This window comes from Olea europaea, chromosome 6 (assembly GCF_002742605.1).
Source record: "Olea europaea var. sylvestris chromosome 6, O_europaea_v1, whole genome shotgun sequence".
In the NCBI taxonomy this organism is placed as follows: Eukaryota; Viridiplantae; Streptophyta; class Magnoliopsida; order Lamiales; family Oleaceae; genus Olea; species Olea europaea.
In genome coordinates, this window is record NC_036242.1 from 28,422,940 (window position 1) to 28,447,004 (window position 24,065).

Here is a 24,065-nt window from a genome sequence, read left to right on the forward strand (position 1 = left end):
CCCGTAATGCTGGTCCTTATGAAATTTTAAAGTATGTTGGTCCAAATGCATATATCAATAATCTTTCATCACATTGTGACCACCACCCTATTTTATTTGTAAAGGACTACATTGCTTATAAATGCTATTTTGACCCTCTTGATGATCCTTTTCTATCTCCACATGGGAGCTCCCACACCGAGTCTTTTGCTAGGTCTATTCAAATGTTGTATGTCACAACATACAAAGATAAAATTGATGTTATTTTAGATGAACAAATTGTGTTGACCAATGATAGAGAGATTCGATGCTTTCTTGTTCGTTGGGTGAATCAACTTGATTCTGAAGGTACATGGATTCTCGGAGAAAGACTTAAGCAGAGTGATCCAAATTTATTGAAGTTTTATAGAAATCAACAAGATCGTGCTTTACCAAGTTCACTGTGGTCAGATCATAAACTTGGGGATAATTTGCAACTGACATTGTCGTCATTTATTGAGTTTCGATATTTGGCTCGTCAGAAAGATCGTCCCCTTTGGCTTGATTTGGAACACTTTGAGTATTTGATTGACTATAGCCATTGCTTTTTGTTTACTCGACAGAGTCGAGTTTTTCTCCCACCTCGAGATAGTTGATGAGGACATATACTTTTGGGCTTGTATTATCCATCTATGTTTGGACTTGTATTACCCATGGGCTGCCCATGCCCAATCATTTTCTTACATTTTGTAGTTCTATATATAGCCTTTGTAATGTTTAGTGGAAAGACATATATGATAGAAGGAATTGACTATTGCAGGAGTGTTCTTTTCCACCGTCATTTCTTCTCTTCTCCCCCCTTCTCTCCTTCTTCTTCTCCCCTAGCTGTTTCTTTACTTTGTGTATTCTGCTGCTTGTGCTAGTTTATTCAACTTTTATAGGTTCTGAATTTCTCAATCCATCCTACATGAGTTTTGTTGTTTATTTCGATCGATGTTTCCACTCCAGAAAAAAAAATATTGGTAGCGTTGACCAAGATGCATTTTCTCAATCGGAAGTGGCTATTCTGAACCTAGAGAACTTATTCTTTATTCAGAAATGGTTTGATGAAGGCTTGCATAAAGCTTTTCCTTTAGCTCTGTGTCAAAGACATGCAAACTACACAGATTTTGTAATTAAACCTGATGAACTGCCTGGAATTTCTCTCTATTAAACGTCACTGCAACAGAATCCTATTTGACCAAGCCCCATTTTGGCAGCAGATCATGTAGATTTATTACCTTGCCAAGTTGTGAAAAATTATGCATGTAATTTCAAGAATATGATGAAGGTTGTTAATCCATCCTTCTACAATTGGATGCTTGAAGAATGAATTGTGTTGGCTATTTCTCTTGTTTTTAACCAATAGATGGTTTTATCTCTGGAACTACTTTTATAACTTTTAACTGAATGTAGAAGTAACTTTTAAGGAGGGACAGTTTCATTCATACACTATTTTTCCTCGTTCAAAGTACGGTAAATTCCCTCTAAATAATTAAAATAAAAAATAAAAATATAAAAGGAACATGAACTGTTCATCTCCTCCAACCCATTCCACCCCACCATACCAAAACCCAATTTAACCTAACCCCAACCTCATCTTCCTTCCGCAGCAACCACCAGGGACGAGCCCACTGTTGACTAGGCCCAGATGCTTTAAAAAAAAATTGCATATGAATTGTAGTCTATTAGCCCACTAACAATAAAATTCAATGGACTAGTCCACCTCAACTATTTTTTTGTTTTAATCTTTAGCCCACTAATTTATATAATTTTAACCCACTTTATTTGTATCATTTGATAATACCCATTTCTTCCTATTATTTATTCACGTGTAATCTCCTATTTTGCAAAACCAATTTAAATAATTCCCAATCAAAATCCTTATTGGCATTCAGCTGGGAGAATAAACAGGGCCATTGAAACCCTCTTCGATATGCCTAATTACAAAAGCTGGCCAAGTGTGAAAACCTTGAACTTTGTGTTGAATTTGCTAGTCTCAACCAAACAATTTGATGTTTTGCACGACATTTACATGGGAGCTTCGGAGTTGGGTGTAGAGATTGACGCTTGTTGTTTGAATATCATCATTAAAGGGTTGTGTGGGTGTGGGCAGATGGAAGCTGCTTTCTCCGTGCTTGATGAATTTCCTAAGCAAAAATGCAGGCCTAATGTGCGTACCTTTTCGACTATGATGCATGGGCTTTGTGAGCGTGGTCATCTTGATGAAGCCTTTAATTTGTTGGAAAGGATGGAAATGGAGGGTGTGGAGCCAGATGCAATAGTGTTTAACATCTTGATTTTGGGGCTCAGGAAACGAGGAAGAGTTGAAGAGGGGATTAAGCTTTTCGACAAGATGATGCTAAAAGGATGTGATCCAAATTCGGGGACTTATCAAGAGGTTTTGTATTGTTTGCTTGATGCGAAGAGGTTTGTTGAAGCAAAGGATTTTATGAGGAAGATGAGTGACAGAGGGTTGATAACGAGCTTTGAGTCTTATAAGTTGGTGATACATGGTTTTTGTAGTGAGAATCTTGGGGAAGATTTAGATTGGGCGTTGAGGCAAATGATAAGGCATGGATTTGGGCCAAAAATGGGAATATGGAAGCGAGCTCTTCATTGTGTTTTCTTGAATAGTCATATGATTAATCCTGATCATATTTATTACGAAGAAATCATAAAAAATTAGTCATGTAAGAACCCAAAGATCATCACATTGTTTAATTGTTGCTCTTTGTCCTATCAAAATAGTTGACAGATCTATGTCTAGACTCTGGACAGGGAGTGTCTTCCATTTCTCTAGTTCATATTGAAACAACTGAGAGGAGATGAGCCCATTCAATGAGTGAGGTTGAGATCTCAATCCAACTTTTGACAAGCACAGATTCAAATTTATTTATACTGTCGATGTAGTGTGTCCATTGCTTGCACCTTCCTGCAGGAAACAGAACATATTACTACCTACAAGTCCAGGAATAAAAGGAACATATGAAGAATGTGATGATTATTCAGTTTATCCAGCAAATGTTAGGATGTTTTCAAGAATTGCCATAGAAACATAAAGCCATGTAACTATTTTTTTTCCTAGTGTAAGAATATAGGTGGAGATCTTCCCAGTAGATTTAAATGAAGGAAATGTAATAGGCAGCTGGGTAGCAAATTCAATATTTCTTTTTCCGTTTTACGATTCAGATTGGAGATGACTCTGGGTTTGGGGTTGGGATGGGGGGTTGTTTCTTTTCTTCATGAAGTGCTTAAACAGTTCCCAACATTTAGATCGTTTGGCTAATCGCGTGTTCAACCTTCAAATTTTAAATACGGACTTTTGAGCCCCTAATGTTTAGTATTGTGATTCTCTCTTGTAGTGGGAACAGAACGATGGACAAAGAATTGGCTGATGTTCATCAACATAGTTAGTACTTTGTACCAACTTGTGTAATACCGTGGAAACTTCGTCAGTTACTTGTTAAGTGACTCATTTACGAAGTTTGGTCCTTCTAAAGATATAAATAAATAGGTTTTCAACTCATTATATATTCTTGAAATCTTACTAGAGTATATTGAAAATTTATTAGGTAAAATGCACTTGCCAACAAATATGATGGTGCACACTTTGGGTTACAAGTGCTCTCCAAGCTAGGTGATTTACCTTTTAGATAAGACACGAATTTTTAAGAGGATCATCCAACCTGGATTACAAGTTGTCTTCGTGACAATTTTATATGGCTTTTGAAAAGTTAAAAGTAGCTTTTGAGATTCAAAAGCTGTTTTTGAACTCGTTTGGCTAATTTTGTGAAAGTTCTTACATATTCAAAAGCTAGTTTTGAATCCATTTGGCTTATTTGGTGAAGGTTCATTTGGTAGTTGGAAGAACTCTTAAAGGAAGTTAGTTCAATGTGGCTTCCTTTAAAAGTACTTTCTTGAATGGGAAGTGCTTTTAAATATTAATTTTCAAACAAAAATTAAGGTAATTTTTTCCAAAAACTCTTCTAGAAAAAGTAAAAGCCATGTCAAACGGGACTTTCATTAGCAATGCACCAAATATTCAATGTTGAAGCTAAATTCATATTCACTCAATAAAGTTATTCATATGGCTCTTGACTTCGGCAAGAACCGATGTTTGGTGTTGGTAAGCAGCAAAGGAATTATTTGTCCTAATTAAAATAGGTTAGGTAGGTAATAAAGTTATTATCAAATTTGCTTGGTGCAATGCCTAATAAAAAGTGGAAAGATGCACAAACATAGTACAATTTTACCAGAAGTGCACAAATTTATGAAAAGTTGTAAGCAACATGTACGAATACTGCACAAATTTAAGTAAAAACTTCAACTAAATAAGTCCAACATAACAACATATACACCAGACACAACACCATAACAACTAATATACCCAAACAACCAAAATAAAAAATAAAAATAAATCTACTGTTTACTAAAGGTACGTTTCAATCCAAACATCTTTCTGTATATGCCTTTACAAACTGTTATAACTATTCATCCACTCCGTCTATGTGAGTTAACCAGTTCATCATTTCAGATTTGTTATCGATTTATCGTCTCAGAATCTTTTGCGATGGCTTTGGTTTTCATTTGAATACTATTTAGTATAGGCTCATTTCTTTTTGGAATGACTTTGGTTTTCTGTTCCATACTATTTATTGTAGGCTCATTTCGAGTCTGAACAATATCATCCTTGGACTTGAAAGAATTAGTACCCGAAAGGGTATCAGTTTGATTGACATTGTCCTCGATCTTGATAGAGTCATTGCCGAAACGAGATGCTGCACTATAAACAACTAAACTTGGAATGACTAAATCAGTAACCCCAAGTGTAACGTCTGTTGTTGATGGAAGAGATGATATTTCAGAAGAATCATACTATGAAGCAGTGTCATTATCTGATGACGTCGATACCGCGTCAGTTCTAGATTGACTTGATTCTTTTCGAGAAAGTGCATATTTCAATCTTTTTCCGTTATTATTCAAAATGCCCTTGGCCATATCCTTTGCATTCCCGTTTTGTGGACTGTCTGGCCCATTTCGTTCCCTATTCTCTTTTTCATAATCTTTTGGAGCCTTTTGCAGAATGAGGAGTAGTAATGGTATCATCCACTATCCATTTCACACCAATTTCCTTGTTATTTAAGGCCTTAATATTAGCATGTGGAGATTTTACAGGTTCAGACTCAATGAGACACGTCGATTTCTCCTTGGTTTGTGGGGTTCGTGGGCTCCTGTGGAACACAGAGTTGATCTTTCGTAAGCCCCTTCAAAATGGATTTATTGAATGAGGTTTATTACTGTCCATACTTTCATCAGTGCTACTAGCGGTTGATGCTTGAGATCCAGCTGGATCACCACCTTCAGCCTGAACTTGTCCATCAAGGTGATGAGTTTCCAGGTGCCTACTCTTCTCCTTCTGTGGCTCCCACACTTGTGCAACCTCACTACCTGGCTGCTGAATCCAAATCCCAGTCTTTCGTTGACCTTCAATGTCAATTGGCTCAAACTTGTCCACAACTTTGGGAGATTTCTCAGATAATCTGTAACAGGAGCCTCTTTGAGAAGCATCATCTGTGACTGAATTTTCCTTTAGCACTTTGTCAATACTTTCTATATTACATACATTTTCTGCACACTGAAAAATAATCACCGACTTTAGCATCTCAAAAGTCATACTGGATCATACATTTTGACCATAAACATAATTGTATATAACGTTGCATTCTAGCACTTTAAGCCCATTTTATTCTAGATCAAGTCCCATCTGCTAGACCCTAATTACAGCTATCCAATATATACCATGAGCAATCAGATTCAGAGCACTATGCTTCAATATCTCAAAATTAACCCTCCACATTAATTTCAAAGATCAACATATGCATGGTCAATGCCACAATTCATATGTTTACACTGTCTCTTTTAATGAAAGTAATCGTTGAGCAATGAATTCATTAATCAGAATTTCACATTTGCAATCCATCTCAAAAGTTCTTATGTGTCTTGATCATCGGCAACTTGGCACGTTCAGATTATGTGAGAAAATAATGTAAAATAGCACTTCATAACTAATTTTTGCTCCCATAACTTCAAAAATATAGAAACAATTTGTTGGTCTAGAACAATGAACTTTAATATTGTATAGAAGTAGAAATAAATTTCTGGTAATGAAATTAATGCGCTCATGAAAGTCATTATCCAAATTTATGCATGTCCAATGGCATCCCACAATCTAGTCTTCAAACATTTTTTATTAACAAGCTTCCAGGTGTCTTTAAATTTTGAAGAACAAATTATGGTAAAATGATTAAATTAAACAAGTACCTAGAAATCTATTTTATTTTTTATTTTTTAAGGGAAATAACATGTTCAAGCTTAGTATGATGAACTATTCTCTATTTATTAAACCAAAATAAGAAGTCCTCAGTTGACACTTAGATTTGGAAATAATTTGCAATATAAAAAATAGCAACTCAATAAACACAACTGAAAAGATCCAACTAAGAAAAATAGTAGTCTACATCACTTTTGAAATGTTCAAAAAAAGAACTCTGAGAATATTGTTGTGTACATATCATGTCATTCCTTTTTCTCATACTTTGATACCTTAAATCTTTGTTTGCTGCTTAATACAATTGTTTGGGAGTGAAAGGAATCATTTTATCTACTAATATTGGTCAAATTGGTTATTGCCAAATGATGCTTATAGGGCTACAATAATTATCCATTTTACAGACGACTCATTAACTAACATAGAATAAACTCTTTTATTTGCATCTTATTATTTTACTTTCTTTACAGCACAGCACCAGCGGCCAACTTTTCTTCTATTTCTCTTTTCTAAACTTCTCTAGAGTTTTTTATCTATATAGTATAAATTTAGTTTCATAGTTATTATTAATTTTTTTTTGTTGAAATATTTTTGTTAAAATATTTTTGATAAAAAAAAAATGTTTACAAAGAGTGTTCAATGAGTGTAGGTATCGGACAGGAACATATTATCCTAGTTGAAGTGTCTGTGCTACAGAAAAATCTACAACCCGTCCCTCTTCAACCATAAATACAAATATATGGTAACTCATATATGGCAACCCATATATGGCAACCCACAAGCGTGTAGATACATGCAGAGACAGTTTATCATACCCATTTATTTCTGTAGACACATGAAAGACAAAGTCAAAACTGTGGCAGTACATAACGAAATCATTTTCCTCCTATATATAATTCTCCTTATATAAGTCCAATGAAATAGAAAAGAACCACAATCGTGATAAAAAAGTTGACAGTAAAACAATGACCTTTATTCTGATCCTTAGCCTTCATCATTTAATAACTGAATTTTACATACATAATTAACACACATTGTCAGCAATTAGCCAATTAATTATGTATGTACGCTCCAGGGAATGTACCTATTCAACATCGAGAGAGAAGAAAATCAACTATTTTTTTCTATATATGCTTTCAACTCCAGACAAACAAATAGTTGCCAGTATTTAGGGCTTCAAAATCAAGAGAAATAGGGTGTGACCTTCAAAGGAAGTGTCAAGCATCTAAGCATTTTGCATTACATTCATCGGCCATAAACATATACAAACAAAAGATACCTTAGTATCGCCTTCGGACATAGTTACTGCAAGATGCAATCTTCCCATTTTTATGTTCTCAAGGGACAACCACATGTCATGCCTTTGTATGTCTTTAACATCATTGATGTTTACAGAACAATTTCTGCACCATTTACATTATTAGTTTAATGTACACAGAAAAAATTGGAAACTCTGAACAGTAGCTTCTAGGAAAAGTCGAATTAAAGCAGTAAATATTTAGTTGTTATCAGAATCTCTACTCTATTAGCATCTAGACAATAATAAGATCATAAGGAACAAAATAAAGATGCAATCAATGATTGTATTGAACACAGATACATTTTTAATAATGTATGGGATATTAGAGACTACAAAAACTAATTGCAAGATACTTGGATTGCCAAATAGAAAGCATGGAAATTTTCCTTCATCAAATAGAGTAATAAGTTTTACACTATTAAGCATCTCTTAGGAATAATTTTGGTAGATAACTTCATCCAGAATCCTTCGAGATAAGGAAAATTTTCCTTCATCAAATAGAGTAATAAGTTTTACATAATGAAGAAGCTTTTCTAATTGCAAAATTAATGCATGGAACGAAAATGATAAGAAGGGATCCAAGATAGAACAATATCTTACAAGGGAGAAGAGATGCCATAGATAGTTGTGAAATAAAAAGCATAAGCTCCTTTATGGAAGTAAGAGATCAATTATTCATTAAGAAACAAAGCATTTAAACATTGTCATGCATGATTCAGTATATATATTGAAGTAACAATAACATACACCAATAGGTCGTCAAATAAATGATCTTTGTCATGAACTTCAATTATGAGCACATTTGGCGACTCCCATGTACAGATAGAGATCTTGAAGTCCTCATACCATTTTGGAGATAAATTTTTCTTCTGAGTCTTAGTCCAAAATCTGTAAGGGCCAAGTTGTCCCTTCACATATGGATCGGCCAACCCTGAGAATCACTCCCAGTTACAATCACAAAATTTTAGTCTCATAATTATCAGAGTACTTCAAGCTTACCATTTAAGTCTGATGACTTCATGTTAGCTCCTTCAAGAATTTCCACTATGGCATAGGCAATAGGATCCTTGGCATCAATTGAGAACCAATTTCCTAACATATAAAGAGAAATCGGTAAAGTGTAGGAATGACATTAAACTTTGCAAAAACCATCAAACTCTTGTATTGTGTACCCATATAATCATTCAATTTGATCTCAGATTCAAATCTAATCCTATTGAGTTTAACATGTACTTAAAAGAAAAGGTACCACCTCTGCATTTATTGAAGACATTTGCTTTCTAGTAACTGAGCACAAGAGAATGATATTGGGAAACCCCAAAGAAAACACCTGTAATTCAAGTTTTTTGGTTGGCTTTCAAACATCTTTTGGGTGTACACGTGAAGCGATTCACGTGTAATTCAGATGCAGACAAAAACGTAAAATATAATTCAACCATTTTGAAATGGTTGGTTTCACATATAAATGCTGCATTGGTCAAGCAACTTATTTAAATTTGGGTGTTGCTCTATGTGGAAATTGTTCATAATTACTTCCTAGTGTGTGGTAAGGTTCAGGACCCAAGTATCTAGGTGACAATGTCCACCAATAGACATATCCTATTTGTAAACTGATAAAAGATTTCTGATCAGCTTTGCTCTCTAGTCCTATGCGCTGAGAGTTCTAGAATAATTTCACTCTGTGCAGTGCATGAGGAATGTCACATTTTGAGAAAATTCTTTTGAAGTGCATTCCTGTGGTTCACAAAAAGGACAAGTATTGGCATCTGTGAACATTTCATCTTAGATAATTGTGGAGCATTCGGAATGTAAGAAACAAGCAAAGAAACCCATAAACACAACTCTGAAATTGTTTGAAGTGACTCACAATGTAGAGGCAAATGGGGATGCATACCACATAAATAGCATTAAAAACCATAGCTTCACCAAGCACTTGCAAACATTGTAGCCTCCCTTTGGATACAAATTTTTTAATGGTTTATAAACTCAATCAAAGTCAAACATTAATTTCAACTGCACATTCATAACCATTGCTCATTATTGTCCACACATTTAATAAGACCCTCTATTATTCCTCATTATAAACCATTTATAAATTAGCCATACGGAGTCTTACATCTTGTATCAACTAAAACTTGTAATTAATTCTAGTATCGATTCAATCACACCTTCTCTATTAATACTCATTCTTTTCATTACTGCCTTCCTCCCATCTTTTCAGTGACCTCATAACCCAACTATTATATTTATTTAAGACCCCAACAAAGGCAAGACAAGGTTCATTTTAACCTTCTGCCAATTTTCAGGAGATGCCTGTGTTGGCTCGTGTTTATAAACATTCAAGCCACTTGTTATTCATATATTTCGAAGGACCTATAAGTACTACCCACTTATCCTCCACCCATTTAATTTGTTTCTAATTTTAACTGTTTATAGACACTTCCAAACCATGCTTACATAAAGTTATGCTTGACCTTAATCAACCCCAAACCCTAGTAGTAACTGTTGAAATATAGATAAAAATGTTATATTTCACTATTATACCGTGCTTCGTTGATAGACCCTCGGTTAAATTCACATACGTGAGGAGAAAGGAGGAGGGAAATGTAGTTAGCAACAAACCAACTGTGGCACCGGAGCTGTTAGTTAGTTAAGAAGGGTAATTTAGGGAATTGATTCTGGGGGTTTATGTCTATTAATGTAATGGGAGGGTGAGCTATTTTATTCATTTATGTTTGTTGAGTCTCTTGGGAGGGACCAGATCTCTCGAAAGCCTTGGATCTGCTTCCCTTTTATTTATTTTTCCAGAATTTCATTCAATAAATAATAGTAATTCCAATCTTGAGTTCTTCTTATTACCTAGGGTTCTAACAATTTGGTATCAGAGCATCATCCTTGGGAGTATGATGATCACTGATCGAGTGAATGCCTTGGAAACCCGAATGGATAGGATCAAAGGAGAGATACAAGAAGAAATTGGAATCATGAGGACAAGGATTCAAAGGGATCTATCGTCAATGATGGAACAATTTGAATTCATCATGAAGAAGTGGGAAGGGATAGAGATGGACTGGAAGGAAAAAAGGAATAGCATCTGGTTCTGTAAAACCTACCATCACCTCAGAGACGCTGGCCAAGTGTAATGGAACGAGAGCTAGGTCGGAAGGCAGGGAACTCAGTGAAGATCTGTGGAAAATGGAAAATCGATTCCGACGGCTGGAAATGACGATGTTTAACGAGGAAGACCCTGATGAATGGATATTTCGAACTGAGAGGTATTTTACCATGAATTTATTATCCGATTGGGAAAAGGTAGAGGCGGCAGGGATTTGCTTGGAAGGGAAACCACTAGCTTGGTATCAATGGGAAGATAGCCTCCAAGTCATCCGAATTTGGGAGGAGTTGAAACAAAGGCTGCTAAAACAGTTTCCCCCTTGACAAGAGTGCTCAATTTTGGAAAACTTTTGGCATTAAAGCAGGAAGGGACTGTCAAAGAGTATCGAAGGAAGTTCAAAGTACTGGTTGCTCCTTTACCGACAATTTCAGATGACGTATTGGAGAGTAACTTCATTAATGGGTTGAAAGCCCCTATACAGGCTGAGGGTGAGGATGTTAAAAACCTCGTAAGTTGGGCTATATCATGAATTTGGCCCAACGACTGGAAGATTGGAATGAGTTACTGAAGGAGGCTCTTATGTCTTATGGGCAAAATAAAGGAAAGATGGAATACACCAGCCCAACCACTAACAGCCCACAATTTACTTCTTATGACCATGCACTTGGCTCCCACTCCACAAATATGATAAACCCAACCACTCCTAGGGTAGCGATGGTAGTTCGCCCATGCTTGACGGCAAGGATGGCACCGACTATCAAGAAATTGTCGGACGTTGAACTACAGCTGAAGAGAGAAAAGGGTTTCTGCTATAAATGTGATGAAAAGTATAGGCCAGGGTATAGATGTCACAACAAAGAGCTCCAAGTCCTTGTGGTACAAGAGGAGGAGGACGGGGACTGTCCGAAAGAGACGAAGGAGGTGAAATAGGGGACAAAGATGGACGAGTTGGTTGAGTTGTTGATTAACTCGATTGTGGGCCTCACGGCCCAACGGACGATAAAGCTCACGAGAAGCATTTAGGGACAACTCGTGTTAGTAATGATCGACTATGGTGCTACCCACAACTTTATTTCAGCACAGCTAGCGGGTCAACTAGTGCTGCCAGTCACGTACACCACTAGCTATGAAGTTCTCATGGAACTGGATTGTTAGTAAGGGGTGGCGATATATGCAAAGGAGTGACCGTAACTTTGCGCCAAGTATTGATGTCGTACATGATTTTCTTCCATTGCAATTAGGGTGTACAGATGTGATATTGGGGATGAAATGGTTAGAAACCTTGGGCAAGATGTAGGTGAACTGGAGTACATTGACAATGAGGTTTAAATTGTCTGGTGAATCGGTAGTATTATAGAGGGATCCGAGCTTGCATAAGACACAGGTCTCTCTGAAGTCGATGGTTAAGGCAATCAAGGATAAGGGACAAGGGGTTCTATTGGAGCTTGGAAGTATGGGGGTGAACAGTGAACCTACAGTGGTACTAATTCGTACACCGGGGTGTTGCAACAGTTTCGAGAGATATTCGAATTGCCCGATGAACTACCCCCTCCTCGAGCTCAAGACCATACAATTGTTATAAAACTAAATTCAGCCCCAGTTTATGTTAGGCCATACCGTTATCTGTATGTCCAGAAAAATGAGATTGAAAGGCTGGTCAGAGGAATGTTAGCTGCAGAAATTATCCAGCCGGGTTTCAGCCCCTTTTCAAGCCCTGTGTTATTGGTGAAAAAGAAGGATGGTAGTTGGCAGTTCTGTGTGGATTATCGCGCTCTCAACGAGGTTACTATCCCTGCCAGCTTCCCAATTCCCATGATCGACGAACTCTTGGATGAATTACATGGGGCCAAGATCTTTTCGAAGCTTGACTCAAAGACTGGGTACCATCAAATCAGGGTGAGGGCAGAGGATGTTCCCAAAATGGCTTTTTGCATTCACGAGGGCCACTATGAATTCCTAGTCATGCCATTTGGGCTGACTAATGCACCGACAACATTTCAAAGTTTCACGAATGAAGTTTTTAAACCTTACCTTCGGAAGTTTGTACTTGTTTTCTTTGACGATATCACACGGACATTTGTTGTGAAAATTGATGCTTCGGGGCACGGGTTGGGGGCAATTTTAATGTAGAATTAGCATCCATTCACGTATTTCAGCCAGATGTTACCCCAGAATGCGCATCGTAAGTCAGTATATATGCGAGAATTGATGGCCATTGTGTTTGTAATTCAAAAATGGCGTCACTACTTGTTAGGCCGACACTCTATAGTGAGAATAGATCAAAGAAGCTTGAAATTTCTCCTAGAACAGGGCATGGGAAGCAATGAACATCAAAAGTGGCTGACCAAGTTGTTAGGTTCTGACTTTGAGATTCAATATCACCCGGGATTCAAGAATAAGGCAGCAGACGCTCTTTTAAGAATGGAACCAGCTCTAAGCCTCTTGAACATCACCATTCCTAGGGTGGTTCACATGGAGGAAATCAAGGAAGAAGTGGCAGAAGATGGAGAATTGAGGAAGCTAGTAATGGAGTTGCAGTCAGGATAAACTATGAAGGAGGGATACTCACTGTTGGATGGCCATTGCTATATAAGGGAAAGGTGGTGTTGCCTAAACACTCCCTGTTTGTGACAATAGAATTACAGGAAAGCCATAACACCAAAATAGGTAGGCATTCAGGCTTTTGTAATACTTACAAAAGGATGGCCAGAGATGTGTATTGGAGCGGGATGAAGAAAGATGTTCGTGAATTCGTAGCTCGGTGTAAGGTTTATCTACAACCACTCCCCATTCCAGATTCAATTTGGCGGATATCTCCTTGGACTTCATCGAAGGACTGCCAAAGTCAGGAGGTTAGGACACTATTCTGGTGGTAGTTGACCGGCTGAGCAAATATGGCCACTTTATTGGCCTAAAACACCCATTCATCGCTCCCATTGTGGCAGCCATCTTTATCAAAGAAATAGTCCGCTTGCATGGCATACCTTAGTCAATTCTTTCTGACGGAGATAAAGTGTTCATGAGCAAGTTCTAGACAGAGTTATTAAGGCTCAAAGAACTAGCTTAAAGTGTAGCACAGTCTACCATCCATAAATGGATGGACAGACGGAGGTCGTGAACCGGTTACTGGAGACATTTTTGAGGTGTTTTACATCCGACAAACCTTGCTCTTGGAGTCAGTGGTTACCTTGGGTGGAGTTTTGATAAAATACTTCTTTCCACATCGCAACAAAACACATCACCTTCCAGATTGTGTATGGCCGCGACCTATCTTCCATTCTGCCTATTGAGAAAGGTCTCACTGTCGTTTCAGCTGTCGAAAGGTCGCTTGTAGAACGGGATGAAGCTCTTCAAGAATTGAAATGTCAGCTAACTCGTGCTCAACAACGAATGAAATTGGCAACTGATGGGCATCGTCGTGAGATGCAATTTGAAGTGGGGGACACGGTATATCTCAAATTATGTCCCTATCGTCGGAATTTTGTGGCAACTCGTCCCTATGCTAAGCTGTCTTCCAAATATTATGGGCCGTTTGAAGTAGAAGCAAGGGTGGGGTAGGTAGCATACAAATTGAAGCTTTCCCTTACTGCAGCCATACACTCAATCTTTCATGTTTCCCAGCTTTGCAAAGCTATTGGTTCTAGTCAGTCCATCTCGCAACTTCCCCCACAACTTGAGGCAAAAGAACAGTTACAAGTTAAACCAGAGGCAATCCTACAAGTTAGACAAAGGGCCACCCAATGCAGGGAAGGAAGTACTGATCAAATGGAAGAACTTGTCCAACTTTGAAGCAACATGGGAACCCTTCAACATCATCCAACAACAGTTCCCCGAGTTCCACCTTGAGGACAATGTGGCTTTCGGGATGGGGGAAAATGATAGATGCCCGGTTAAATTCATATACATGAGGAGAAAGAAGGAGGGAAATGCAGTTAGCAACAAACCAACTGTGGCACCAAAACAAATAAGGGGTAATGAGAATAAGATTGGAAAGTAACTCATTTAAAGATCCAATCCAATCTAATCATAAAATGAATTCAAAATCATTATTGACAAATGAACACCACAAACACATATACAACAACATGAACAGATGATTCAAAACAATGGAAAAAGAAAGTGGCTCAAATATTGAAAATTTACCATACCCTCTATTCTTCTCCAAATGCCCAATAAAAATATAGCAAGACTTTATTATTCACTTCAACCAAATGAATATTCAAGGGAATGAGAATGTAGATTTTGTGATTTCATTAATTAGAGAAGAAGATGATGATAAGAAAATTAGTATGGAGACAGCTACCGTAGTCGAGTCGTTCATAGAGGAGGGAAGGAGATTAGGGTTGAAAGGAAATTGAAATGAAAATTATGGCAATAACATCATTTTACATACAAGGATATTTTAGTCCTTTTTCCATATATAATGACTTTAGGCCTTTTGACTAAAAGCTTTAGTTCTTAGTCTTCTTGGACAAATGTTTAGTTTGACCAATCCTTTTAAATAAATACCCCCTCTTTTATCCTAATTTCCTTTTTCTTTTTATTAAATATTCTTGACTAATAAGAAATTATAGAAAAAAATATAAAATTTTTTTTTTATTTTGTTAAATATATAGATTTCCTTTTGAATAAACAAAACTCACTTATCTTTAAAGATAATCTTTTTTGAAATTACTCTTTAGAAAATAACTTTATACACAATTTCACTAGAATAGCATCAAATTCTTTCAAAAATGCTTTTAAAATTTATTTTTGGTTGACTCAAGCTTTTCGCATTTTTTTTTTTACGAACACGGTTGATCAAAATTGATATAGTTTTGTATATACTTCATATCACTACAAAATAAAATTTATTTGGAGTTGTGTTCAGGGGCGAACACAGACATTTTACATTAGGGGGTCACAATCAAATTTGTTTTTAAAAAGTGACGAAAATTCTTTTATTACTTTATATGGATTATAAATTATTGTACTACTTTTTTATCTTGATTATTTTTACATCTAAAAAATTTTCATATATAAAATTTTCTAATAAAATGATGTAAATTATATTGAAAAATTTGTCACACAAAAATAATAAGCATTAATAAAATAATTGATATTTTTTTCAAAAAAGACGAGTTATATGTCTCTTTTTGGTATACACTTTTGATGTACATTTAACTATTTTCGATATTCATTTAGATCATTCAATATATTTATCATAGAGTTCTCAAAATGAGATTCAAGGGGATATAGAATATTTATGGATACGGCTAGCATATAATCGTCGAAAAATTTTTAAAGTTAGCTTGTTATTAAAATTCTCGAAATATTAGTTTGGAACGACCTACTTTAACGCGTCGTAACATTTGCTATGATTGGTCATTTAGCACACCATTAACTACGTGAAATACTATGACATGAGTACTTTAAAATAATATTAAAAATGTAATATTTCAACTTCGTTTGACATTCCATAGTAAGCCCGAAAACTAAGGCCGAAAAAAAAAAAAAAAAAAAAAAAAACTGAAGGGTCAAGTGACCTATGGGAACCCCCTGGTTGTGTTGATTCATAATTGAAACATTAATCTAAACAAATATGTTAAGAATGTGTTTGAAGCACAGAATTGCACGAAAATAACAGTATCAATCTCAGGTGTGATATCTATAGAATTGCACGAAAATAGTATGAAAATTATTAATGTAATATTTTAGTGGTACATAATTCATGCAAGCTACCATCAAGAAATAGTTGTTATATGTTAAATCAAACTATTTATAATGTAATACAAATAGCACTAAAAAAATTTGACATAATTTTCAGCACTCAAAGTTAGAAGGCAAGTCAAATAAAGAACATCTAGAGCCAAGTCTAATCGAAGAAACAATATACAAGAAATGGAAACATGTTCAAAAAATCATTTCTAACGGTGGGCAAGCAATCGACTACACTAGCTTTTGTTCATAAAATATAAATACATTCAATAAGGATGATCAATAGCGATGTTCGTTTTCTATCTACTTTTGGAGTATACTACCAACTTGGGTAAACTCTTTATTCGACTTTCTGGAGATCATTCGACTCACTAACTTGGTGGCTGAACCTTGTCAATTTAACGTTGGCAATAAGTTGGTTAACAGATCATGAAGCTCCACCACCCTGGTTCAAGTCAAACTCTGGTAGCAGAATCATCTGTGAAATAAATAACTGAGTCCTTCCAGTGCCATCAAGACAACGAGTTTCTGAAATATACAAATACTGCAACTGCTGAAGAAAGCACCCCATATACCACTTGTTCTCACAGATTTCCAGAAAGACCATCACGAGTTGTATCATAAATCGAGAATGTCAGAGACGGCTTTTATGTCCAGTGATGGAATTTTTAAGATATGTTATTCGATCCTGACCATCCTGGCCACAATCATTTAGCACATAGGACGACTCAAGAGTTCCAACACCAAAGTTCTTCTCTTTCTTGATCCTAGGCATGGATAGCATTCTTGGATGAGGGAGCAATGCCCCAGAAACATCTCCCCACCAATCAGGATTTCTCATATACCACTCAGCAGTTAACCTTAGACCATCCTCCCATCCAGTACGCTCCGACCATCCCAAATTTTTCAGCTTTTGAGTATCCAAGAAATATCTTTGGTCATTAAAGGGCCTGTTCTCCACAAACTTTATCACAGCATCTGGATTCAATGAAAATAACCTGCAAATATCCCTTGCAACATCAACAACTCTCCTCTCCTCGTCTGTCCCTATGTTGTAAACATGACCTACTTCACCCCTGTGGAGTATGATATCAAAAGCCTCTGCAACGTCTTCGCAGTGGAGGTAACTTCTAATATTGGACCCATCACCTTGAATTGGAAGGTGCCTTCCTTTCATTGCTAATAGCATAAATTTAGGAATTAACTTTTCAGGAAATTGATGTGTCCCATAAACATTGTTCCCTCTTGTGATTATCACAGGTAGACCATATGATCGTCCATATGCCAAGACAAGCATTTCAGCCCCAGCTTTGGATGCTGAATATGGGTTTGTTGGGAGAAGCTGTGAATTCTCATCATTTCCCACAACAGCATTCTCATCTGTTTCGCCATAGACCTCGTCTGTACTGACGTGAATGAATCTCCTAACTTGACCAAAAGTTTTGCAAGCTTCAAGAAGGACACAAGTCCCGTAAACATTATTCTTAATAAAATCAGAGCTGTTACTAAATGAGTTATCAACATGAGTTTGTGCTGCGAAGTGCATAATTGTGTCAATGGACTCTGTATCAAGTAAATAATTGACAAGGCGGGCACTGCATATATCTCCTTTCACGAATTTGAAATTTGGTGATGATAGCGAGGCATCAAGGTTTTTCAAATTCGAACAGTAATCCAGTTTGTCAAGAACAATAATTCTGTACTCGGAGTAATTTCGAATTAGCCTGTTTGCGACATGGGATGCTATGAAACCAGCAGCTCCAGTAATCAGAATATTTTTCGGTTGATGATTTGCCATATCGAAACGAGATCTGAAAGGACATTCATATCATAAGTTAGAAGCATTTAGCAACACCAAAAAAGTAAAAAACAATACCATATTCCGAGATCTACGAATTACAGTAAATAAAAATTCAATCCCCTGATCTCAGATTCTCAAGCAACCAGATTTTGAGCATTGCATTGCATTGCACCGGATTACAGGCATTGGATCAAATTGTAACAGAATATTACGAGAACCCATGAAAAGAGCAAAGCTTCTTGAGGCCGACAGAGATCATACATATTGCATACAAAATAAATTAAAAATTTTACCTCTTTGGGACGATATGCAGATTTTCCAAATACGAGTACAGATTCAAAATTTTGAAATATTTTCACATGGGCCTTTGATAAACACTCATATATACCAAATTCGTGTTTAAAAAAAGATATCAATTAATGGAAAGTGAAATCATAAGGTGGGAATTGGGGTTTAATTCATCAGAAACTCATGAATATTGAATCTTCATAAAAATAGAAAAAGTCAAACTGACATTGGCATCTTTACATAATTTTTTATATATATTGTCTCGGACGAACTTGGATAGGAGGAAATAATGCACTTACACAGTAATGATTTTCAGTTGAACACGAAGAGCGAGAAAATAGCCTAACTGAAGGTAAAGGTTGAGAGAAGAAGAATATATAGGCGTCGCCCTCGCCCCTGGTTTTAAATTTGACTTGCACTACACTTTTAGAATTTTTGCTCAAAGGTATTTTAGAAAAAAGATACATTGGTAGGGTGGGTGATTGGTTTTTTGGCATTTTATATCACGCAAGGGGCCTGCGCAAAGTGAGAGTTCTGACCAGATTCTGTGAATAAAAATTTTGTACATGCAGAATTTTCCTTTAATTTTTTAAGAGTTAATTGTTCAATGATCACCGAACTTAAGCCCACGTTTTTTATTGCTCGCTGAAGTTTAAAAGATAGGGTTTTGATCACTGGTTTAGGTCTATATTTTTTATTGTTCATTAAAGTTTAAAATATCAAGTTTTGATTACTGAATTTTGGAAAATGTTGTACATTACTCACTAGCATATCTTCCGTCTCAAATCTCTAACAAAATTGATGATGTGATTGACGGAATGCACACGTGACACCCTGTTGCACAGTTAAACTTTGAGATAATCGAATTTTCTTCACTGAAATTTGAAAAATGTCTTATATTGTTCAATGAATTTTGAGGTGGTCGAATTTTGTCACTGAACATTAAAAACGTAGAACCTTGGCCACTAAACATTGAAAAAGTCTTCTATTACTCACTATAATTTGGATTTAAACACATATCCATACAATAAAATATCTTGAACGTAAATTCAAATTTTTTTCCAACTTTGTAACCACGTATTCTCTAAAAAATCACTATTTTAAGAATAATCTTTTTTTAAATAATGGCCATCAAACAAGGTCCAAAATTCGTTATTAAAAAAATTCGGATTTAATTTAATGTTTACGATAAACATATTGTGTGTTTCATTGTAATTATTAGTCACTTCTTTTGCACAATTTTGCAAGTATTGTTTATACCAATGGGAATGATTACTCAATTACACAGTAGTTAAATTTAAATGTAATTTATATTTTTAGAATTTGAAGATATTTTCATTATAATTTTTGAATTTTATAACAACACATAATGAATTTGTTTGTTGTTAAGCCACTGTTCGGGCTCCATTATTTTAAATTATAATAAATGAATAATAATTTTTTAAAGGATGTGTGGTTAAAAATAAGGATTTTTTTTAAAATTTAAATGTAATATTATTTTATTGAAAAATGTATGTTTGATAAAAAGGGAGAGAAAAATAAATTTTTATTTAATTAAAACCAAATTTTAATGACAAATATTAATTAAATCCAAATTTATTGTGAGCCATTGAAGACGTTTTTTCAAAATTTTGTGACAAAAACTCGATCATACTCACTAAACTTTGAGGTGGTCGAATTTTGGCTATTGAACTTTGAGATAGTTGAATTTTGGCCACTAAAATTTGAGATTATCGAGTTTTTAAATTGTGATTTTTTTTGAAAATGTGTGGTTAAATCCAAGTATATAGTTAGCAATAGAAGACTTTTTTTCAAAATTTAGTGGCCAAAAGTTCGATGTTTTTTCAAAATTTTGTGACCAAAATTTGACCATCTCAAAGTTTAGTAAACAATAGAAGAGATTTTTCAAAGTTTAATGACCAAAATTCGACCATTTTAAAATTTAATTGCGTACCGAAGTTTCAAGTATGCATTCCATCAGCCACATTACCAATTCCATTAGAAGTTTGAGGCAGAAGTTATGTTAGTGAGTAACGTACAATATTTTTAAAAGTTCAGTATCCAAAACTCGACATTTGAACTTTTAGTAAGCAATTGAAGACGTGTATCTAAATTCAGTGATCAAAATCCGATATTTTAAATTTCAATGAGCAATCAAATATATAAATCTAAGTTTAGCGACTATTGAAACAATTAACTCATTTTTCAATTACCTATGAAGTATCTTCCTCTACTCCTCAATTTTTGGATTTTGTTTTTCTCTCATTTTTTCACCCCTTTTTAATGTGAATAAAATTTTTAAATCTTTTATTAAAAGTTAAAGGGAAATTTCCATTTTATATCTCCAAAATTTAAGAAATGTAACAAATGTATCCTCTACCTTTTGTTTAGCATAATCCATCATCAACGATAATGTTTTGAGCTCATGAAAATCTCAAACCCACATCAAAAAGGATCAGAAGGGGATTAATTGTAAAAATCCTCGAGTTAAAACATGAGGTCAAACTAAAACCTCATCCATTGAACTTGACATGAGTCCACCATCATCTGTAACATTATCATTAACCCCATTGAAAAAGTGTTTTCAACGACATCGACGCAATTCAAACGATCACTGCTAAAAAGGACAAGTGTCAACTCTAACGCCAACCTCTCACAATCCACCAATCAAGATAGAGTAACGATTGCCTAGACATGCTATAATCATGATCTAAGTTACAACTATATGCTAAGGTGAAATCAATCAGGCGAACTCAACGTCTAATTAAATCTCTTCAAACATGATAATAGCACACAGATCGTAGTCAGAACTATCACTTGATTGGACAAAAGGCAATAAGCTCTTGATTGGATGCTTATATATATAGGGACAATTACCTAGCTAATCCACTTTACGTAATACACAACCAACACACTTATAACGAGGAATTCTGTCTTTCACTATATTCCAGCAATTAATTTATTAAATTTTTCCTTTCATTTGTAACACATTATTACTTTAGCTTCAGTCATAACAATCAATATTTCACTTATATAAGAAAACTTGTTATTCTTACCATTGTCATCATTAAATGACTTATTACTCTCCTCTTAAAAAATAAAAAAATAGAAAAATGATTCTCAAGGCTCAAAGAGCACAAATAAACTTAAAACAATTAATAATTAAATACATATTAAGGAGTTAGAAAATTTTATCATCCAATCAAGCTTACCCATCCATGTCAACTATCACCTCGGTGCGAGTTAATTGTTCCAATGGTCACTGAACTTTGGCCTATATCTTTAATTGATCACTAAAGTTTAAAATGTTGAGTTTTGATTACTAAATTTATGTCAATGTTTTCTATTGCTCATTGAATTTAAGTCCACGTCTTAGATTGCTCACCGAAATTTAAAATGTAGAGTTTTGACTATTGAACTTTGAAATATAACGTACATTATTCACTAGTATAACTGTTGAGTTTTGAAAAATATTGAGTTTACAATGAGTAATGTACAATATTTTGCAAAATTCAGTGAGTAATGTACAATATTTTTCAAATATTAGTGAGTAATGTATAATATTTTTCAAAGTTTAGCAGTCAAAACTTGACATTTTAAAATTGAACGAGCAATCGAAGACATGTTCTTAAGATCAATGAGCAAAATTAGACATTTTAAACTTCAGTCACCAATCAAAGATATGACTCTAAGGTTAGTGACCATTGGAACAATTAACTCCCTCGACGCCCACGCACACCCACACCGGCACGCACACCGCGACCAAAATTTCCGCACAGCAAAAGTAGATTAAAAACCTCGCAAAATTGTTAACTTTGCAATATTTTTTGGATTAATTAATGGTTCCAGGTACTCTTAAATTCTGAATTTACTATCTGGGAGTTGATGCGTCTTATTTACTCTGTCAATTATTATAGTCTGGATGAATTTACAACACCTTTCAATCGGAAATTTATAATTTTAAGCATTTCGGTTTTCCCCATTCATTTTACATATGGGATTAGCTATAATTCAAGGTGATGTGCTTAATTTTGTCAAAATAGATTAGGGGAACTCTGGTCTGAATATAAAGGCCCCAAACCCTTAAACGTTATGAATGCATTTTTAATTTTTAAGGTGAAATGTGGATTTTGTTCTCTACTTTCCTTTTTGGATACAAGTAGAGATCATGCTTTTGTTACCGCCTGAATATTAACCAGCATGCTTTTCTGTGATCTTCTCTACTGTTTTTTGGACTTACTGCAAAATTTTGTGGGGGAGAAAATGATGGTGTTACGTTTTATATTTTCCAGCCATGTTTAGACGTGGGAAAAGATTATTGAAGCAGTCCAACAGTACATCAAATGCTCGATTACCAGTTTTGGTTGCATTGCTGCTTCTAATATTGGTAGCATTGGCGTTGTTTGGAAAAAATGCTGATAAATCCAGTTCTATGTCTGAGATTTTGAACCAAAAATGGAACAGCTTTGATTCTTTGGTTCGATTAGACCCGAATGTAGAGTTCCGGAATGGGACTGATTTTATATGGCAGATACCTGACTCGCCTAAGGCAGTGCTCTTCTTGTCCCATGGTTGTAATGGTAGAGCAGCAAATTTTTGGGATAAGTCACCCAAATGCTCAAACTGTGTTGGTTTACCTGAAGAGAGGCTCATCGTGCTGCATGCTTTGGCTAGAAATTTTGCTGTCCTCTCCATATCAAGTAATGGAAGATGCTGGTCACTTAGGACCGAAAGACGGATTGTCAAAGACATCATTGAGAGTTGGGTTGTGAAACAAAATCTTGAAAAGCTGCCTCTTTTTGCTTTGGGTGCCTCCTCGGGCGGATATTTTGTCTCAGTACTTGCAACAGATATGAGATTCAGAGGTATTACTCTAATGATTGCTGAAGGGGTGTTGGGTCACATGGAAATTACAAAGGATTACCCACCTATACTTTTTGTGCACATGCCGAAAGATGAAAATAGGAGGCGGAGGATTGAAAAGTACTTAATAGTTCTGAGGGAGAAAGGTGTTGATGTCACAGAAATTAAATGCATGGAATTCCCATTAACACCTGATTTTTTTGCTAACAGAATCCCAGGTCTTGATCTAACCCTTTCAAGAAAATTGTTTGATTTGTTTACAGAAAAGGGCTTTATTGACAAAAATAGTTATATGAGAGATGATGGGCGTAGAATACCTTGGAAAACAGTTCTTCAGGAGAGAAATATTCTTCTTCCAGATAAATCATTGGTTAATCACATTCAGGAGGAAATGAATCTTGCTTTTGCTTATCATGAAATGACTAGTTTGCAGTCTCAGCAAATCTTTGACTGGTTTGAATCTCACTTGAATTGATCAGTATTTGGCATGGTCACATTCTCCCTTTCTTCGGCCTGAGAGAACACCATTGAACACTGTTTCAATCAGAACTACTGCCAAACCAGAAAGTGATTTATTAAAGCTGAATGCTTTGAAGTTTGAATAGCTATGGATACACTTTCAATCATCTGTCCAATCCGGTTAGTTTTGCAAGGAGGGATTCATATATTTAGA

At 35.5% G+C, this 24,065-nt stretch overlaps 4 protein-coding genes across 5 annotated transcripts; 2 read left to right on the forward strand and 2 right to left on the reverse strand.

Moving 5' to 3' along the window:
• Positions 1-1,864: 1,864 nt before the first annotated feature.
• On the forward strand, positions 1,865-3,144 carry LOC111395359 (pentatricopeptide repeat-containing protein At3g14580, mitochondrial-like; the record flags this gene model as incomplete). The annotated part of the gene is made up of 1 exon (XM_023021332.1): positions 1,865-3,144. A coding segment is annotated over one exon (822 nt), but the record flags the coding sequence as incomplete, so codon positions are not given.
• Positions 3,145-5,266: 2,122 nt separating this feature from the next.
• On the reverse strand, positions 5,267-8,727 carry LOC111395360 (C2 domain-containing protein At1g53590-like). The gene is made up of 7 exons (XM_023021333.1): positions 8,628-8,727; positions 8,378-8,559; positions 8,219-8,277; positions 7,608-7,731; positions 7,299-7,317; positions 7,038-7,153; positions 5,267-5,635 (listed from the first exon to the last, which is right to left on the reverse strand). The coding sequence occupies exons 1-7, from the start codon at positions 8,725-8,727 to the stop codon at positions 5,267-5,269; spliced, it is 969 nt and encodes a 322-aa protein (XP_022877101.1).
• Positions 8,728-16,615: 7,888 nt separating this feature from the next.
• LOC111396344 (trifunctional UDP-glucose 4,6-dehydratase/UDP-4-keto-6-deoxy-D-glucose 3,5-epimerase/UDP-4-keto-L-rhamnose-reductase RHM2-like) lies at positions 16,616-18,955 on the reverse strand. 2 transcript variants are annotated; one of them, XM_023022756.1, is made up of 2 exons: positions 18,829-18,955; positions 16,616-18,251 (listed from the first exon to the last, which is right to left on the reverse strand). In XM_023022756.1, the coding sequence occupies exon 2, from the start codon at positions 18,236-18,238 to the stop codon at positions 17,075-17,077; it is 1,164 nt and encodes a 387-aa protein (XP_022878524.1). In that variant the 5' UTR covers positions 18,239-18,251; positions 18,829-18,955; the 3' UTR covers positions 16,616-17,074. The 2 variants fall into 2 exon arrangements, with proteins under 2 accessions (XP_022878524.1, XP_022878525.1); XM_023022757.1 differs by lacking the exon at positions 18,829-18,955 and adding an exon at positions 18,535-18,781.
• Positions 18,956-22,265: 3,310 nt separating this feature from the next.
• Positions 22,266-24,059, forward strand: LOC111396345. The gene is made up of 2 exons (XM_023022758.1): positions 22,266-22,378; positions 22,822-24,059. The coding sequence occupies exons 1-2, from the start codon at positions 22,369-22,371 to the stop codon at positions 23,865-23,867; spliced, it is 1,056 nt and encodes a 351-aa protein (XP_022878526.1). The 5' UTR covers positions 22,266-22,368; the 3' UTR covers positions 23,868-24,059.
• The last annotated feature ends 6 nt before the right edge of the window (positions 24,060-24,065 follow it).

Bases quoted from the DNA above. Each gene is read 5' to 3' on its own strand.
- LOC111395360 (XM_023021333.1), bottom strand. From the start codon at position 8,727: ATGTTAGGAAATTGGTTCTCAATTGATGCCAAGGATCCTATTGCCTAT. The intron at 8,560-8,627 runs GTAAGCTTGAAG...AGTGATTCTCAG, and splicing joins GAAGTCATCAGACTTAAATG to GGTTGGCCGATCCATATGTG. The intron at 8,278-8,377 runs GTGTATGTTATT...ACTTCCATAAAG, and splicing joins ATTTATTTGACGACCTATTG to GAGCTTATGCTTTTTATTTC.
- LOC111396344 (XM_023022756.1), bottom strand. From the start codon at position 18,238: ATGGCAAATCATCAACCGAAAAATATTCTGATTACTGGAGCTGCTGGT.